Source organism: Thermobia domestica, chromosome 4 (assembly GCF_964235325.1).
Source record: "Thermobia domestica chromosome 4, izTheDome1.hap1.1, whole genome shotgun sequence".
NCBI classification, from domain to species: Eukaryota; Metazoa; Arthropoda; class Insecta; order Zygentoma; family Lepismatidae; genus Thermobia; species Thermobia domestica.
Window position 1 is genome coordinate 252,988,703 of NC_137457.1, and position 21,037 is coordinate 253,009,739.

Sequence of the window (21,037 nt, forward strand, 5' to 3'; positions counted from 1 at the left end):
ACGAGTCTCTTTACTTGATTTCTCCCCAGCTTTAGTTAGTTTTTTTTTCTACCCTGTTATTTTCCTTTTATGATTTTTTCATGGGTTCATTTCAATGCTTTGTATCTTCTCTTGATGTTCTTATATGGTGTTTCCACAAGAAGCAAATCCAAATTACAATTTTCCTTATTCACACGAGATAAATGCCTCTATAAGTTCCAGGCTTATGCTGGGATGGTACCTCATAATGGTTCCAGGCCGCTTCCGTTGTTCCTTCCAATTTTCCAAACAATTTGATCGCCGAGTGACGTCATCTCTCATATATGACCAGCTAACATGACTATAAGTGCCGAAAGCCCAGAAATCTAATTCCTAATCCTAATCAACCCAAATTACAAATTATTCGGTATGTTCTTTTTAAATATGAGGAATATAGGGAAGCCTCATAAAGATATGAAAAATACTTATTACGTGTTTGCTGTGGAGTATTGTGCTACATAGAGGTGAAGTAGTATGTATTACAAAAATGATAGGAAACCTTCGTGGTACGTAGGCTAAATGAGACATATGGTTAATGAAAGTGAATACTTATGAAAGACTGGATTGGGTGAAAATGTAGGAAAACCTCGAGAAAATCGATGGATATGATTGTCCACCACCAATCTTCATGGCTTGAGGTCGAACCAAGGACTTCTCGTAATAGAGGTGAGTGCTGTACCAAGGTTGAAGCCACCATTTTTGCTTTATGGTATTCAATGTTGAAACCGGAAATGGCAGATTTCTACTACCTCCAGTTTGATTAGAAGATAAATGAATGAGATGGAGATTATTCGTAGGACATTGAATCCAAATATATATATTAGGTGAAATACCCATTCTTCGCGTGGGTCAGATAAAATATCTATGTAAACAAACTGAATAACGAAAGGGAAAAAAAAAATCATTTTCTACTACTTTTAGATATCCCGCTAAACACCCCCTGAGACCCCCTGGTTCGATTAAAAAAAAACTCCTCTGGTCCCCAGCCGATCGGGCTGTATTTAAAAGTCAAGTCCTGTGGGAGTATCACCATTCATCTCAGCGACCGCGAAAACTATGGATTTGACAGTAATTTCGGTCATTTTGGATTATTTTTAAACCTTCGGCCCGCAGCCGAATGGGGTGAATTTAGAAGTTAATGCGATCGAAGTTTCACAATTGATCTCAGCGACCACGAATACTATGAATTTGAGTCTAATATCGGTCATTTTCTACTACTTTTACATGTCCCGGTAAACGCCCCCCCCCCCTCAGACCCCCTGGTTCGAATTTAAAAAAAAAAAACACTTTGTCTTGGTCTGGGGCCTGGACCAGGGTACACGTGACCAAAATTTGGTAACTCTTGATCCACTGGTCCCCAGGCCACACACAAACAAACTCTTTATTTTATTTATATTAGACGGACGGACATAGCCTTTCAGTAATACTTTACAGACTTACGCTCAGTCTGGAAGTATAATAATAATAATAATAATAATAATAATAATAATAATAATAATAATGCCTGAAGTAACATATACAATATGATCTATGTTCTGTAGCTTGTGTTGTACAGGAAAAATTAATGTTTTATTACTTTAATAGAAAGCATTCTGTTCAGTAAATCAATTTCCATGATCAAAGGAAAGTATTCTTTTTTAGTGAAAAATAAACGTAGGAAAAAAAAAAACAGGTAATAGCTTTCCTGTCAAATATTGAGTCACATGCACTTTAGTTGCCCAGGGTTATAGTTGTGTTTTCTGTAATAGACTACCAGCGTTCAATTTAAAGAAAAACTTTTGTATATATGTCTAATATCCATTCCCTTTATCCTGATATATATTTACATAAAAGCGTACAAAAAAAGGAGGGAATGGCCGCTTTTCAATTAAACTATAGTCCCGTTTTTACCTTTTTTTTTTGTGTGTGTGTTTCTTTTCTCTTTTATATAGTTTCAAAGCTACAATATTTGTCATTTGTATTATGAAACGAGTAAATGCAGTCGATATAGAAATTTAATATTCCTCAGTAGGATTACCTATGTTTTTCTTTTAAATATTCACATATGAACGACATCTGTCCGCGGATAAACGAAGTGGTAAACATCAAAGCGAACTGATGCGTGATTTGTTAATATTACTTACTAAACTATGCTCTTCATAAGTGACGAAAGTGTTATACATGTAGTATACAGTTATGTCCGTCCTTCCATCGTTGAACAGGTATCTGAGCAGAAATAGGGACATAAACTTTTTCTGATATGGATGTAGCGTCCCCAAAACAGATTCTGTTTCCGTTCTGATCCGTCTATTTCACCAGAAAGTGGTTGAAATCTTCCATTGCCGGTTTCAATGTTGATCACAATAGTGCGAAAATGGTAAAAGATAGCAAGAAATGCTTTCTGGTATGGATTCAACGTCACTGGAATATAATCCTTTTCCCCTTTCACTCAGCTAAAATAGCGAGAAAGTAATTTTTGAAATGAATTTGGTTCCAAAACGTGTTTTAGTTCCAAGCCGAAAGCGGTGACTTTAATGTCCTAAACATGTTCAATCTCGGCTCAAATCTCTCAATTGGAATTAGAAGTGGTAACTTTAGTATTCAAAACATATTAATTTTAGTTAAAAATCCATCTATTGGATCCCCAAGTGGTGAATTTAGTGTCCAAAACATGCTCAATCTCGGCTCAAATCCCTCTAATGAAATCAGAAGCGGTGAATTTAGTATTCAAAATATATGTTTAGTTTGGACTCGAATTCCTCTATTGGAACTGGAAGTGGTGAATTTAGTGTTCAAAACATGTATTCAATCTCTGCTCAAATCCCTCTATTGAAACCCGAAGTGGTGAATTTAGTGTCAAAAACATATGTTCAATGTTGGCTTAAGTCCCTGTATTGGAACTGGAAGTTGCAGAAATCTCCCACTTTCTCTAAATATTGATCTCTATAAAGAACGAACTCAAGATATTGTTTTTTTTTTTTTTTTTTTTTTTTAATATGGATTCAGCGTTTCAAGGGAAGATACTCGTATCTCTGGCCTTAATCCTCTACTGGAACCGGAAGTGGTACAAATTCATACTTTTATTTTTAATAATGATAACCATTGAGGAAAAACGCCAGTAGGTGTCCTAGAATGGTCTCTTGGTATGAAATAACTAAGAATAAGTTCAATTTTTGCTTTCTTCAATCTATTGAAACCAGAGATATTAAAAATATGCACCCACTCCCAGTTTCGATATTGATCCCAATAGAACAAAAACGGTCATAGATATCGAGAAACAGTTTCTTTGATGTGTATAGGTTTATTTTCGGCTTTATTTCTCTTTACAAACCGAAAGTTGTAAAAACCTGTTTCTTACTTGTAATATTGGATTTTCATAGAGCAGAAACTATAAGAGAGAGAGCGATAAATTGTATTTATATATAGGGTCACCCAAAAATTAGTTTTCTCCTGAGAGAAAAAGCATTCTAAGAGTTGGAATATATCGCGAGTGATGAGAAATATATAGTTTAGTAACCTACCGGTTCTTTTACCTTTCTTCAGTAGTAAATATACGAAATATCCTTACTACATGTATCGTAAATTTGTTTCCTCGTAAGGGGGAACTATCTTTTGAGCCACGCTGTACATAGGTGCAGCATCACGTATAGGTTTCATCCTCCCTCTTGTTCGCCTATTGAAACCCAGAGCTGTAATACGTGCCCCCTATAGTGTACAAATCCACCATAGTTTCACAATGTGAAATAGAACTCACGTGTTCTAAGGGCAGTATTAGCTGCTTACTTAACCAAAACAAGTCGTTCGTCGAGTTTCAAAATCAATGTTATCCTTCCGTCGTATTGAAACCAACACTACTTTGCAAAGAATCGAAATTATTAAATATAAAAGGTTATTGCAATGTTTTTGTTAGGGTACTTTTTTTAAATGTTAGAATCAAACTAGTATCTTTAATTTCGCACATTTTCATACTGCAATTTTGCACAGATACGTAAACCCAGTGACAGTACAATATTTCCACATTTTCGATGTAACTTTTCGTTTTAACTCCTTAGCACGCATAGTAGCTTAAAAGGTAACCTTAAGTGTTTGTTTATAGGATGCCGCAGAATATGTCTTCCTTGTAAACAAGGGTGTTATGGATGTGGTATTAAGTTGAGCTATACAAGATTGCTTTCCTTTGTATAATTCCAAAATAGTGTTGAGTTAATTTCTTCTATCTACTAAGTTCAACAAATTTTCCTCTTTGTCGTTAACGAGTTAATGTAAAATTAATTGTCATTAATTTATTGTTCTCAACAGTGTATCCTATTCCGTTATGCAAACATAAATGCTCTTGAGTTCGCATGTGCAGTATAACATGCAGGAGACCATCTTGAATTACGTTTCAAGTTGCGAAACTACGATAAACAGAAAGAACTGATTGATTGTGAAAACTTCTTATAACAAAAAATAAAATAAAGTCGTAAAATCAGTTTTAATGAAAATGCAGATAAACAGAGAAAATATTTTTTTGGTGGTGGTAAATGTTGGTGGGACTAAGTTCATAAAAACATTGGATGTTCTGTGTATTTCGTTATAATCTATCATAATCAATAACGACCAACGTTTTTATAGTCTTAGTCACATGTCTTCACTTTACCCCATCACCTAAACAAAAAAATCTCCTATGTTGTGCGCAGGGTTTGCCCAAATGGGCCCAGCCCGAAAAAAAACACCGTTTTTTTTCTGGTTGGACCCACCTGAAAGAAACCACCTTAAAACCCACCTGGGTTTTTCAGCTTTTTGTTAGTATATTGTTGGTACAACTAAGGTGATTACATTGAAAGTGATGTTTATCAGATTTTGGACTTTCCTAGGCGAATTAGATGCTTTCACGTTAAGGTATACAACAACATAAGACTTTTATAAACTTCTGAATGCACTGAATGGATTAAAAAAAAAAAAAAAAAAAAAAAAGCCGTACCTTGGATTGAGATAATTATAGAACAAATTTATGGATTGTGCTTATAGCCTATTTGAAGTAAAATATGCAATTTTAAATTTTAGAAAATACTTTTCGTGAATAGTGTGCTCGCCCACTCGGCGACGTCGAAGAACGTTATCCATCATATGTGATGGGTTTAGGGCCGTAAGTGCTGGTACTATTAGTAAATATGTAGTGCATTAGTAAAACTATTAGTATTATTGTTTTATTACCTTTGGTGGTAACACAAGTATTCTTCAGTAAAATTTAGTTTTCCAGCAACAACAATTTAGTTCAGTTATTTGTTGCTACTCTTCAAATGAGCATTCTGCAGAATCAACAGCAGCAATAGCGTAAAAATTCTTGTCAAATTTAAGAAGCTTAATGCTCGGAGTTCCGAAGATTACGTAACTCTTACTATTTCAAATGCTGAATTCAAACTTCCTTACTAGTGGAAATTTCGATGTACACTCATGTCAAAAATTATTGTCGCATGTCTATAAATATGTTGTTGTAGGAATATAATTTGATAACGAATTCGCCCGGTAGTTCTTATAATGTTAGTATGTGTATAATCGGCAAAGACATGTATGTGGCAAATTTCATGTCAAAAGAGCAGTAAATAAGAACAATAAAACGAAAATAAAACCTTCTTGTCTATTTAGCAATATTTTATTTTACTCATTCTAATTTTCGTATTTATAATTATTTTCCTATGAAATTTACCACAAATATACATTTCCCGATTATACACATAGTATCAGTATTAAAAGTGCCCTGCAAAATCATTATCAAATTATATTCTTACAAGAAGACAGTTATAGATATGCGACAATCATTTTGGACATGAGTGTACATCAAGAAAAAGCTGCATTTTCGAAGGGAAAAAAAAAGTCGCGAAAGAAGTGCTCGGAAAATTCTCGCAATTCAACGCACAAAGCGTCGTAACTGAATAATTCAACACTATTTATTTTACGCTGGAAGATATTGAATTTCATTTAAGACATTTTGAAACATTTACTTTATAAAATATGAATTATGTCTGTGTTAATTGTTTTAAATTAATTTTCTGGGATAACGATCTTGCAACAAGTGCTCGGGAAATTCCCGTAATTGAACGCACAAAGTATTGGAAGTGAACTTCAACAACAAAGCCACTTATTTTACGCTAAAAAAAAAAATAATAATAATTTTAGACATTTTGAAACATTTATTTTATAAAAGATGACTTATAGATTTGTTTTAAATTAATATTTATTGTTCATATTTGGCGAACGTCACTGAGGCTCCTGGGATGATTCGATCTACATTTGGGGGCGCGGTGGCTCAGTGGTAGAGCGTTCACCTCTGGTGCTTGGGGTCCCGGGTTCGATCCCAGCCCCCGCCAAGTGAACTTTGTGGTGGACAACCACCGTGCTCGTGGGTTTTCTCGGGGTTCTCCCGTTTCCTCCCACTTTCTTCATTCCACCATTTCACTCATCTCTCATCATCACCGTCTCCTTTAGCCTAACCGGCATAACCGTGGGACGTAAAACTTATAGATTTCATTTCATTTTTATTTTCGATCTACATTTGTTCGTTCGTCTGCCTCTACCACACATACTACAGGGTATAACTTTCGGTCTTTTAAGTTTTAAATTTTCAGGGTACAAGCACGAGACACACTAAATTTCCTATATAGATTTTGGCGGCATACCAACGTAAAATTTCAAAATGGCGGCCATTCTTTTTTTCAAAATAGCGGATATCCACGCTACAAAGTGCAATTTTTGGTCTTTTAAGTTGACATGTTCAGAGTAGAAGCACGAGACACTCTAAATTAGCTGTATATACTTTGGCAGCAATCCAACGTAAAATTTCAAAATGGTGGCCCTTTTTTCAAAACTGTAGTGAATAGAAAATTGTTGTGACAATTGTGACAATGATAATCTTGGAAAATAAATCACATTTTAACACTTTTACCCCAATACATTGAAATATTTCCGAAAAATCCAATTAAACCCGAAAATACCCGAAAAAAAAACATGGGCCCAGGTGGGTTGGGCTTTTCCAAAAAAAAAAAAAAAAAAAAAAGATTTTTTCAAATCCTGGCTGTGTCTCTTATAAAAGCATTGTTTTTAAAAGACTTTTTCGGTTATTATTTTTCAGAAAATCAAGGAAAATTTCAGGCGATTTTTACAAAAGAAAACCAATTTGAAAGTGCTATTTCTTCTTACGTGAACAATTTCTCGATTGATTTAACTCAACTTTCCATTGTTTCTTACATCTTGTATTGTTTGGTCCGTTTATTTCAATCATGGCCTTGCCTAGGTATTTTTCTTTGTGTTATTCTCTCCGTAGCTAATAGCGCGTTGTGTCCAACTACCCCATCAAAATAATCTTCATTATAAATTTTTTTGTCTTCCTATCATTTCCAATACTCTTTCATTCGATATCTTATCGACTCATCTAGTTCATGTAGTTTTCAATAGCCTTCAATTGCACTGCATTCCGAATTCTCCCAGTTTCTGTGTGTGTTTTTTGTTTCTATTCCCAAGGTTTATGCCTCATATCCATTAATGCCACTCCACACCCATGCTCTCATCGTCCTTATCTAGCATTATGTCAATATTTTCGATCACTTTTTTTTTTTTTTTTTTAATTCAGATGTCTTCAACTTAGCAATTCTGGATTTTACGTCTTATGTGTGCCTACTATCTTTAGTAGTTTTATTTCCTAAGTAACAAAATTCCTGAACTTTACCGGGTGATCTTCTATCTTAATTTTAATGTCCTATCCTTAAGAAGTCTGTAGGAAAGGGATAGGCCGCGCAGAAAAAGCGGGTAACAACACTCTGATCATAGGTGTTATAACACAAGCCCTAGTGAGCGCTTTGTGAGTCCGAGCTCCATTAAGAGTAGTGGGCCCGAGAAAACGGGGGGACCGTTGAAAGAATTACCCTAAGGAAGCGCGAGCTCCATTGAGAATAGAGAAAGCGCAAGCACCATTGAGAGTAGTCAGCCTAACAGAACGCGAGCCACATTGAGAGTAATAACCCCGAGAGAGCACGAACATCATTGAGAATAGTGAGCCCGAGAGAGCGCGAGTCCCATTAAAACGGTTATCTCTTGTTACAAGATTGACTTAGCGTAGTTTGTATGGGGAGCGCTGTTTTTTTTCTGCAGCGGTGAACCTTCGAGATTTTCATCACTCTTACAGTCACTTGCAAATAAAAATGTAATAAATTGAATGTAAGTACCAAATTTTTCTTTTTTTAAATAATAAAAACATAGCTTGTTATTGAGAAACCAATTCTGAAAATGGTCTCTCCTCATTTCTTGATAATAAAATTACTGATACTGTTCTTTTTCTCTTCCCGTCTCAGCACATCTGTTCTAAGAATATTCCGAAAAGGAAAAAAAAATCATTCCATCTGGTTAACATAAAAAAAAAAAAAAAACATTGGATGCACTTAGATCTCTCGTGTTGAGTTATTCCCTGCAGCGTTTGGATGGAAAAAATAGATCATGGAGGAATGCCCTACAGCAAAAGAGCCCGAGTCTTTTATTATTCATATAAGTCACCTCGAAGCAACTCCCTAGAGCGCCATGACAAGTCAAGACTTGTCGAGGAGAATATCCCAGATGAATCTTCCAATTTCAAGCGTGTTGGTCTAAGAAAGCGAATCCTAAAAATTATGTTTCCTGTCTCTCTCACACTTTCCCGCATTATGATACGTTAATCTTCGACCTCACGTTTCATGTGTTTACATTAAAATTTCAAATGCTGCTTTGGATTTTCCAGAATACAGAAAGTGCTACCGTATATAACTTTGATACTTGTAAACTTGTAGAGTATACGAGTGCTGCATTGCTGCCACTGTGAACTGCTCTAAAGTTTATGGTTGAAAAGTCTTTCTAACTCGAAACTAATAAGCTTTTTGCATTGCAAAACTCTCTGCATTGAATGTCTTTTGTGTTCAAAGTAACTCTAGAAATCGCTTCTCACTAAGACTATAGAATCATAAACAAAGGAAGAAAGAACATGTTTGAGATTTTCTTAATTTTTTTTTTTTTTTTAGAATATCTCCAAAACATAATATTTCGTTTTTAAAGGAGTCTTCTAGAAAACATGTTACAGAACACACATTAAAGAGTATAATATAATGAGCTTTCCAAGAATATATTTTGTGTGCGATCTTGTGGGTTGCTGTAAAGGCATAAGAAGCAAGATTACAAAATCGTTACCATTTTTCTTACAATCTGTAAATGTGACAAATAAGACAATGATTACCCCCCCCCCCAGGACTTCTTTGCTAGAACTCGGCAACGTTAAAGTCTATACGACTGTGTAAACTTAAATAGCTACTGAAATTTTCACATACTTCTGTCTCTTTAATCTACTTTTACGCGAGTAACTTGTTGTTTGTCAACTGATTGGGTCATTTTTTGCAATCAATTGACAGATTAAGGATGATGTATTTCCAGTAGAATTCGTTTTTCATTTGTTTCTGATGTGAATTACTCGTACATATGGAACTAACAGTGGTTATATTTTGCATAGAGATATCTGGAATTTTTTAAGTTTTTGAAATTGAGGGGATTTTAAAGAGCAAATAGATCAAAAATAAATAAGGGGAAAAAACATACTTGAAAATAAACTAACGTATTGTTTCAAACTAAAAATATGAATTTTATATCCTTGCACTTAGGTTAAGAGTGAACTGAGAAACCACTTAACTTAACCATTTTCCATCTACTACTGCCGTGCATACTCATCTCCAGTTATTAGGCTTTGTACATTATGTCAACAATAACAAATCAGTTTATCCTGCTTGTTTGGATCGAATTTTACAAATCAAATAGTCCCTCTCCTACTATCCTTATTTTAAATTTCATATATGCAATTCGTCGATGAATACGAGGCTACTTCAAACGTAATACACACTTTAGTTTTTCTCTCTTGGCGGTTTATTTCATTTCAAGCAATTTCTTTATACAACTCTAAGAAATAACCCCATTGCTCAATCTTTTACGTGTCAACGTCTTGACAGATCTGCTGATCGTCGTAGGGTATCATTTTGGTTAGTCTTCTGATGACTCGGGTAGACGTTTCAGGAACGTCATTCGGTGATGAACAGTATTCCCACAAAACTTTCAATTTGGGGTGGGAAGAGGTAGAAGTTTGGGGGACTCAAATCTGAAGTGTGCGGCGGGTGTTGTATTACACCCCATTTACACTCTGTCAAATCTGGTATGTGCGATCATAACTGGTACTTCAGGTGCTGCGTGCATTATTAAACAAAATAAGTGACTGAGTACGAAGTATGTTTGATTTTGTACAATTGTCTGCACAAATTTCATTACCGTATGGAACTCGTATCGTACTGGCAGGGACGTACGCAGGGGGTGTCCTGGGGGTTCGGACCCCCCCCCCGAAATTTCGACTTTTGTGTAAATTTAGCCTAATTTTAGGAGTTTTAATATGAAATACCCTCATATTGAGTTTGGACACCCCCTCCGAAATAAATTCCTGCGTATGCTACTGCGTACTGGATCTGTATGGAACTCTATGATAAGGATTCCTTGGAGGTCATATGCTTCACCTCTGATTGTGATTTTGCCGTTTTTGGTCTTCCTAACTTTCGGTTAAGTTTTATCCTGATACATCTTTTCCGAAAACTACTAAAACAAGGGAAGATTGAATACGATCTTATAAGTAAAAACTTCATGTAACACCTTGTAAATCTCGGTTTGATTTTTCGATGCGTAATTTTTTGATTTTGATGGAAGATCTTTGATCCTTTATCCAATACAGTAAACGAGATAACAGCAGCAACACTTGTCACTGTCAAACTGTATACCTAGGGATGCGCACAAGACAAGATTTGTGGCTGTATCGTCTCGAAAATGTGCTGTAAAAGTGGTCTCGACTCGAAAAATGTATATTTCTCTATTGGAAGAGCCGTGTCTCGACTCGAATTGTCAGGAAAATCCTGTCTCGACTCGTCTCGTGCGCATCCCTAGGTATAACTTACAGAGCTCACAGGCACACGCCTTGCTGCCTGAAGAACTCAACTGCAACTGACAAAAATATCATTGCAATTACATCATCCACTCCGCAGTGTCGATATTGTGTGCTTGAAATCACACATGTATTTGATCTGTTCCGACTCATTCAACCCTGAATACAATACGGGCTCAGAACGCTTTCAGAGTGATTGATATGCAAATAATTGCTTTCAACATAAGATCGCCACTGGCTTAGGGTCATTAGCTTGTACCGGAGAAGCTATATTTAACCAATGCATTATTATTTGTTGGTTTGTACATAAGGAATAAAATCTCGAATTATTGCCGCAGTTGTTCTACATTGTTTAAGCTAACTGCAAATCCTTGTTTCATTGAAAATAAGAAAAAACAATTTTTAAATAACCCTCGTACTAACTTTATCACAAGGATTTGCAGCTAACTTAACCCTCGTTATTTTCCTTGTTTCAACATAATGAACTGGCAGTATACCGGAACTCACATGCAAACTTGCTAAGAGCATCTCGATGTATAAACTCCGTAATTAAATGTAGATAACTTCTCAGGCCATGAAGAGTTTGTGTGCAAAAGAGTGGTTTCAGGTTGGCGATCTGCATCAGCAATCTCTCTAATTTTATATCGTGGTGCGGTAAATGCATGTGGAATATGGTGCATTCAATATCATTGCTTTAAATAGGCTCTAAAAGGAAGAAACTAAGTGGATGAGACAAACTCAACATACAGGCGAACCATAGTCAATTAGAAAAGTGAGCTGCATAGAGGTAACAGAAAATTAATCTCCACAGAATAAAAAAAAAAAAAAAAAGTGAAAAATATTCCACAATTTTTCTGAGTAATTTTCTAGAATAAATAAGTTTCTTTTCACATTTTGAGAGTACAGTAGACTTCCAAACTGTGGAGAACCAGAATTAGTAGAGCATCACTTCTAGTTGCAATATAGAGGAATACGTTCGGAAATGGACTCTGTTCTTGGCACACTGTGTTCATTTAAAAAAAAAAAAAAAAAAAAAAAAACTTTTCGGTATACCATGGGGGACCCAAATTTAACCGGAATTTCCTGATAAAAAGCATGGGCTATATTTTTGTAATGCAACTTTTTTTTTATCAAATATAACTTTAACCACCCTCATAGTACTAATGCAATTGTCAAAAAAAATCGGTATCGTTTTCAAATTTGATGTAATCTGACGAGCTTTTTTTTGGACGAAGCGAGTCATTGATTTGACTGTTCTTTACTTTCTGAATCGTACCCATAGCACCATGATTCATCACCTGTTGTGATATTGTTGAAAAACTCCTGATCGTCTGTGACTGCGTTCTTCATTTCACGGCAGGCTTCCACGCGACGATTCCTTTGTTCTTCGGTGAGAAATCTGAGCACAAACTTAGCAGCCACTCATTGGATCTCAAAATCGTCCTGTAAAATGCGCTGAATGGTAAGTCTTAGAATTGGTCGATTGTTTTGCGTCGATCCTCCCTGATGAGATATTTTGGCGATGTTGTCCTCGGTTCGCGCACTGGAAGGACGACCGGAACGGGGCTGTTATTCAACTGTCATTTTCCATCATTTAAACCAAGCAAACCATTTGTACACTTGCGTTCTACTAAAAGCATGTTCTTTGTAAGCTGTTTGCGTTATTACAACAGTTTCTGCTGCGTTCTTGCAAAACTTCACAGAAGCACGTTATTCGTGAGAATTTGTCATTTTTTGGTATCACGAGTGCCCTAAACACACAGAACTGCCCAGAGAAACTACACGCATCATTGTCGGTTGACGGCACTTAGCATACTGACTCAGGAGAGGTCCTCCCGTAGAGCCCTAGCGGCGCAACCTCGTACTACAAATACACAATGCGCAGAAGTACGATTCCGGTTATTTTTGAGTCCTCTCTCGTATCTTATTGTCTTTGCTCTATACGAATCACTTGTGAAAGCGGAAGTTGCAGTAGTTTTTATTACTTCCGGTTTCAGTAGAATAATACGAACTGAGGTGGAATCTATTTTTGTGATTCTAAATCCATATCTGAAAAGTGTTTTTCGGCTCCAGTTATTCTTTTTTTGTTATATGGGAATCAATATTGAAACCGGAAGTGGTAACAGATTTCTATCACTTTGGATTTTAGTAGAAAGATAAAACTAGGAACGGAACCTTCTATTGTTGGGACCCTGAAACTGAATACATTCAACCCATTGAGAAAAAGTGCTCCATGCAATGTGTTACTTGTTTTTGCTCTGTGACAAGTAGCGTTAAAACCGGAAACAGTTTTAAACTTCTGGTTTGAATAGAGGGTTAGGGAAGGGGATGGAACCTATTCGTAAGATACTGAATCCAAATCAAGAAACCATTTCTCACTGTGTACCCCTTTTTCTTTCTCTGAAACCTATTGACAGACAATCGAACATAGCCATTCTATAAGACTCTCTATTCTTACAAGTATGCACAGTTTGGAAGCCGAATAAAAATATGGAATATTGACTCACTGTATGATATTCTGTAACCGTAACTAATATGCGTCAAGATACTCTAAACATTGTCAGGGTAAGAAGGAATTAGAGCAGTCAACAAGTAGATTTAAATTGATTAAATTAAGAATTAAAATACGAAGTTAGATCTGAAAGTAACAACGGGATATTAGTTCTATCTCTGTGCAAATTTCAATTTGGCTATTGTGTGCACAAGGAAAGGTGGCTTCTAACTGTTGGGTAGAGCAAGTGGAGTATTGGAGGCGCTGTTGCCAGAGGCTCCGCAACAGAGACATCAGCGCTGGCGACAAACTTAAGACATTTAACAAGTCGTCTCAACAACCGGCAACAGCGCGGTCAATGACTTTCGTTGCCTAGCAACAGCGTGAAAGAATACTGCTGTTATTGACGAACAATCCTCCCTCTCGTTTTGTTTACAACATGTGCAGCTATCTGTCAGAGGCCATCTTTCAGTAACTCGATAATAGTAACTAGATTAAAATCCAGACTGGAGATTAGTGTAATGTTTATATTCTGGCAGGTGTAATTTCATGAAACTGAGATTTTACTTGGTTTTCTCATTATAACAATGGAGAAATGAGAGTATTTATGGATTCCAACTTCCATTTGACTTGTATTAAAAATGCGAAATCTAGGGGGAAAACAAAAATCCCTACTAATGTATTTCTATTATTTATATTCTATTAAGACAAACAAACAATCAATTTATAAAAATGAAGAAAAAAAGAGTCCCATAAATGTAACTTTTCTACATCCAAAGCATACAGTATACTCAAAAAATGTATGTCAATTCCTCGTTTTTGCAGTCAGCGTACTTTTATTATCAGGGTACAATTTGTGGGCTTTTAGATCTCTTTCTTTGTCCAAAGTGATATTTTCTTCTTTACCTAAGGCTTAGAATTTAGTCAACCTAAAAAACTTGACATGGTATGTCTCTCTTAAAGCAATTGTATTCGTAAGTTTGACCGTATGATACATAACTCATACAGTATTGGGTTGCAGAATTACCCTTGCAAACATACAACGCAATGATACTGTGGAAATCATTCGAGATAGCCAGCCCCAGATCGAATTTTTCAGTCACGATTTTTGAATCTTGTGAAGTTTCTTTGGTAATTGTAGAATCTCTAGTGCGCAAACAAAATTGGTGATTGAAATAAAGAAGTCAGACAAAGCCAATATTTTCCATAATTTTCCCTACAAATCTAGATTTTTTAAACATTACTTTTATTACATTATTTTCTGTTTTATTTAATTCAAATCTAGCAACTTAAATTTTACTCACTTACATAGTAACTAGAACTGAGATTTTGTACAGTCACGTAACCCCGATAACGATACATTATATACTACACATGCAATTACATACACTACAATACGGTTTACAAGACCAACGCATAGTGGTCCAGACACCCTCCAAACCTGGCCTAAACCTCAAGATTCGAAATTATCAGAAATGTGAAAGACCTTACAGATTTAATAAGGAAAGACGTAAGGTGTGCAGAAATAGGTAGGTTTTCGTGGAGCTCATAAGGGTTGGGCCTACAATTAGTACCAATGTGAAAGATTAAAGTCGTGGAAGACCATTTATCCACCTCGGTAGGGTACGCAAAGTTCATGATGTGAAAACAAAATAATGTTCCGTTGTTAGGCGTCAATAATGATTGTACAGAACATTGTTATACATTCATCGTTCGTGACACAAACGTAGAACTCTAATATGGTTTCATATACCAGCTAATATGCGGATAAATAAAATTAGATCGAAAACCAAAATTAGTATACTTGATATTGAATTTCATGTAGAGTTTTATTTTGAGTCCAGCCGAGTCCAGTTCTATTATGTGCTGGATGTGATAGTAGGAGATGTTATCTGTTACAGAAAAAGACCAAGTTGCCCGGTTTTACTCGATCTGATTTGAAAGGCATATTTGTATGTGAGTAGGATAATATTGTTGCGAGTAGTATTTAGGCTAATGACTATTTTTCCTTGTCATTCCAGAAATGGCATACGAAACAATACGAAGGAGACTTCTACAAGTTCTGCAGAATGTAGACCAAAAAACAACACCTGATTAGCTTTCTTGAGAAAGAAACGTCCACCGAATTGACTAGTACAACACAATACATGGTGCCGTTAATTCAGTGGACGTTTCTTTCTCAAGGAAGCTAATCAGGTATTGCCTTTTGGTCTCTTTGTTTCCTTCTACATTCCGCAGAACTTGTAGAAGCCTCCTTCGAATTGTTTCGTATGACATTTCTGTGATGAGCGCATTTAGTGAGAGTAGAGTCTTGGTCTTGCAGTTGGTGCAAGAGTCTTGCATGCAAGACCAAGACCAACACCACACCTGCAAAACCAAGACCCATATATATAAACTGTTGTTAGGGAATTTTATAAATGCATTATTTTTAAATAGTTTTTGCGGCTATTTTTCATCTCTAAATCTTATACATTACTTCTAATTAATGCATACCTCAGTAAAGAAAAAACTGATTTACATTAATAGCTTACGTTTTAGTTTTCCTTATATCTCGAGAAAAAATGAAAAATATTCTTAAACTCCTTCATAGTAGAGTATTGAAATTGTACATGCATGCATTGGTACATTCTATAAATAGTTTGTCAGGTCTTGCAATGCACATTTGTTCCCAGAGGTATGTCGTAAAAATTAGAAACAATCTAGGAAGCCACGAAGAAGTAAAATTGCTTCTGGTGGACTTGAGAATCACTCCAAATTTATGTACTCTGTGCCAGGAGTCAACCTAAGTAGTGCCAAGAGCAACATCTTTACACGTATGTTTCACATATGTAGATACAGCTTTCTAATTTCTTTTTCTTTTTTAAGTTTCATTACATATTATAATATTACTAGTTATGTAACGAAGGCTCTGGTTTAAGTCCAAGTGGTGCTTGAATATTTAAAACGAAAGTTCATGTTTCTTAAATTATGTTTATGGGTTAGCAGTAATTTTCCTGCCTATCCAAGAATTTGAATAAACTTCTTTTTTCTTTCGTATAATATAACAGAATGTCTTGATTCTGCCAAGTTTTTGCGAAGTTACTTCATATAAAATATTCCCAACGACAAAACAAAATTTAAAGCAAGAAACTCAAGAGTTATGCTTGTAAGATTTTTAAAGTTAAAAGTTATTGCAAACGAAGTAGGGTGGGACGGAGTATTTTTTTTTTTTTTTTTTATTCTTTTAGTGTTTATAAATATGATGAACAGTGATGATTTGAGATGGTGGCCAGGAGATGGAGTTTCAGTCCCTCTCAGCCCTGGGACGATGACCATACCTCTGATCGTGCTCAATGTGAATTACTTAATTCTTTGCATCATCTCCTTTCAGGGGCGGATCCAGGGGGGGGGCGATCGGGGCAATTGCCCCCAAAAGAGGAAACTATCTTATTTTATATATATATATATATATATATATATATATATATATATATATATATATATATATATATATATATATATATATATATATATAACCCTTAAAAGTAGCAGTATGACAACCCACCGCCCCCCCCCCAGAAGTCGGTCCTGGATCCGCCCCTGCCTTCTTTCCACTCCCCGTGAATTGAAAGTTCCTCCCGGGGAGAACTGAAAACACTGTTGCTCATCAGTCAGACTATGATAAATTGTATTTTTGTAATATTACTACTACAATTACATTCTGAATCCTCACATAAAAGTTTCTTAAAATCTTAATGACTCTTAAAACTGTTAACGTAATACCCAATTCTAACATTTTCCGGATTGATATCATAAGAAAAGCAATAGTAATTTGCTGTAGATCTTAATGGGCGCCATTACCACGGAAATATGCTCTGGATGGAAAATATTGTTGTATTAGTCTGGTTTTGAACTTTGGAAAAATTGATTGGTTGATTGATTTGTATTTCAGCATCGATGCTGTAAGAGACGTGGACCTAGAGCTTAACGTGGAATCCGAAGCGCATGAGCTCCTGCCGGAATTTGGGAAAATTAAAAAATTGCGGCCAGGGCCTTTTTTATTATTATTATTATTATTATTATTATTATTATTATTATTAAGAACTACGTGTTGTTCTACGTTGTTTTTAGTAAGTTGCCAGAATCTTTGGATCAAATTTGGTGGTAACTCGGTTCGGAAAAACTTTCATCTTGATAACTTATTCCAGCAACACCACAAAATTAATAGATGATACGGGGCAGACTTACGCACGAGCAAATCAGTTGTAGTGACAGTTTCCGGTGCTGTGGACTTCATTGGCGCCGACTACATGAGGGCAAAGGGCGTGTGCCCCCAATTACTTTATCTTCATGGGGGCATTGCCTCCAAGGAAATCGTCTGTAAAGACATTGCCCAACTCGAAAAGCTAATTGCTAAGGAAAGTACAGAAGTAAATACTTTTAAGGGCCATACCCACTTGGTGAAAAAACCCTTCATGTGAGTTCTACTGCATTTATTGTCATCGAGACGAAGAGATTGTGATGGCAATGGAGAACAAATGGCAAATGGAATTCTAAATGCAAAGTTCTTACTTAGATTTGTATTTTCTGTATCCCCTCGAAAGCTTTTAATGTGATAGATTCAAATCATTATTCAGTTATTATTACTGTTGTTTTTATTATTATGCTTAATTTTAAAAAAACGCGATGCGAAATTTTGTGTTCACCAATGTTTAATACGATAGTTTATTTCCATTAATAGTTAAAAAAATATTAGAATATGACAAACACTTGAGTGATTTCTTCTTTCTAAAAGTTCCGTTCAAAGAATCAGTCATTGTTTGGTCACAATAGATGACAAATCTTATCTACTTGTCAAAATTTATCGCAAAATGCATAATTGCAATGACCTCAAATTAGAATGGTGTGTACACATACAGATAAATAGTTATGATGTTAACGTTAATGCCCTTAAAGGAATTTGGAAAGCTCAGCGCGGATAGCGACTTACTGTGTGTGTCCTCCCCATTATCAACGGAGATTCATGTAATCTTAAAACAGAAGGAAATTGGAGCAACTGTGTACAATCCAGGGATTGTCTCATCACTCGGAGCACGTGCAAACCAACGCAATATCACAGTATAATTTAGCCCACTTATCCATCAAAAAATAGTCCTTTTTGCGCACCGACTCACAAGATACGTAACTGCTTCTACTTGTTGCTGCAATACTCTACTACAATTGGTTGATAAATGATTAATGTTGTCACGAATTCAGATAGCACCTCGTATGTGAATTGTCCGACTGTATTTATGTTGTGCTGGGGAAGAAGAAAACATAAATTGTGTATCTGCCTCCAGAATTTGACATTGTCAGTTTATTTTATATCTACTGTAGTAGGAAAGCAAGGTGTTTGAATTTAATTTTAGAGACCATTTCAGTTGAAGAATGAGCATTTTTGTATTCTTCTTTTATGAGATTTATTTTAATTTGTATTTCTTTCATTTCTAGGTTTTATGTACAGTATGGCAGCATTTGGTCCTGTCTGTGGTTTTCTCCTGGGTGCTTATCTCCTATCATTCCATATGGATTCCTTCTCCAGTGCACCCGTGGAAATAGGTGAGTGAAAATTAACTGTATAGCAAATAATCTGGTTATTTATCACTAAAGACCGGCAGTTGGAACAAAATGAATTTTAAAAAATGGCAGTTTATATTGCAAAAATGAATATATATATATATTCATTATATTTCTGTTATTAATTTATAAAAAACATATAGTAAATGCGTTAATCTACATTAAGGATTGTAAATAGCACTAATTAATAAGTATGACTTTGAAAGTATCAATAACTAGAATACATCAGAAGGACGAAAAAAGAATGAAAATTACAAATCGTAGAAATGTTAGTATCATTAACATAAAATTGCAGAGAAAATGCTGTAGTGAGTACTGTGACCAAAACTTGCGTTAAAAAAAAAAAAGTTAATCCATATCCCTAACTTGGCACTTTATAAAGCAGTGTTCCCATGCTTTAAGTTCATTTCTGATTGCACGATATCATAAGCATTTTATTTAGATTGTCCACACACAATTTGTCATCTGCTCGTTAAGATCGTTTGAGGCCTGAAAACGATGTGTCAAGATCACATTTGAAGCACGTGACAACTTGGAACAATAATAACGTCAAATGTGGTTTCCATATATTTGGTTAATCAAATAGCATTTATTCACAATTTCTTGTAAAAATGGCAAAATATGGCATTTTGTCACAACTGCCAGTCTTTATTTATCACTTTAAATGTCCCCGAACAGAGATCAACATTAGATGTAATAATTGATGGGCTTGTTGAATAGGATTCATAAACGTAATACATTATTAAGACTTAAGAAAATTATTCTTGAAATAAGTAATGGGATGCATATTAATTATAAAAGGTAAAATTGTACTTATGTAAGCATCCAAATGATAAAACAGCCATTAGAGGCTGCGTTTCAATGACTTTTTTTTTTTTTTTTTTTTTTTTTTTTTTTGAAAGAAATTACGTTCATTGCAAAAGTACATTTTTGTATCGATTTCTCCTCCATTGTAGAGAAAACATCGTGAATCACGATTTTTAAAATTACTTGTCGAAAAACTACTCCCTTCGTCATCTTATCATTTCTCCCAAAAAAACAAACCAACAGTTGTCTATGTCGTGTTAAATCAATTGATAAAAATGCTTATTATTCTGCATTATTTTCTTGTCGGCTCAGTATTGTAGGTTGGATTATTTAAAATACAAACCGGAAAATAAGAATTATTTTTATAAAAGATTAACCATTTGAGAAAAATATTAATCTTTAAAAAATATTGGTGTATGTCTAATTAAGATGATGCTTAGAGACTATTCCTACTTAGAAAATATTAATTACCGTCAAATGGGGCTACTATAAACATGGGGGCTACTTTGAACAAAACTGGAAAAATGTTTCAATCAAAATTTTCATGCCCTGAAAAGTCATTTGTGGCTCATTTGAATATTACAAGTAGTAGTTTGGAGTGCTCTGAATTCAACCATAACAAATCTGTAAGCTTTACTTAAAAGCATATATGAGGAATAATATTAAATATGAAGCGATGTTTTTTTTATTTTTTTCGTCGACCAGAAAATTGTGTCTCTGAAACTCTGGTTTAAAGCAGTAACTGCCTAAATCAGTGTTACTGATGAAATCTCAGCCATTATCTAACGATTCCAATAGGTTCTATTGTTGTCTATCCTATATTCAAATTTTGGTGAATTTTTGAAAACCACATGTCGTTTTAGGTAAGAAATGGGGCTACTATGAACAGCTGATTTTGGTGGGTCTAAAAATCAGTTCGTGGGTAATAGTACGGTATTTTCTAAAGAAAGGTAAATGGCATTATACTGGGCAAGTCATAGACAAAGAGAGCTGCAATTGGAAAGTCAAGTTTACGCGCATTAATAAAACAGGTACCAGTATGACATTCTATTGACCCGAAAATGTAGACAGTGATATGGTTTGTGCAAAACACATTGTTCCGATGTTACCAGAGCCCAGTAGCGTAGCCAGGATGTGTGTTTGGGGGGGGGGGGGCAAGTGCTGTTATAGGTACATATAGA

At 35.3% G+C, this 21,037-nt stretch overlaps 1 protein-coding gene across 1 annotated transcript in view; it reads left to right on the forward strand.

The window, feature by feature from the left end:
• Window positions 1-21,037, forward strand: part of Oatp30B (Organic anion transporting polypeptide 30B) — a 414,497-nt gene that overhangs the window by 346,347 nt on the left and 47,113 nt on the right. Inside the window, exon 8 of the mRNA XM_081755739.1 lies at window positions 18,924-19,031. Within this exon, the coding sequence (XP_081611865.1) occupies window positions 18,924-19,031 (108 nt within the window). The remainder of the gene's footprint in view (window positions 1-18,923; window positions 19,032-21,037) is intronic.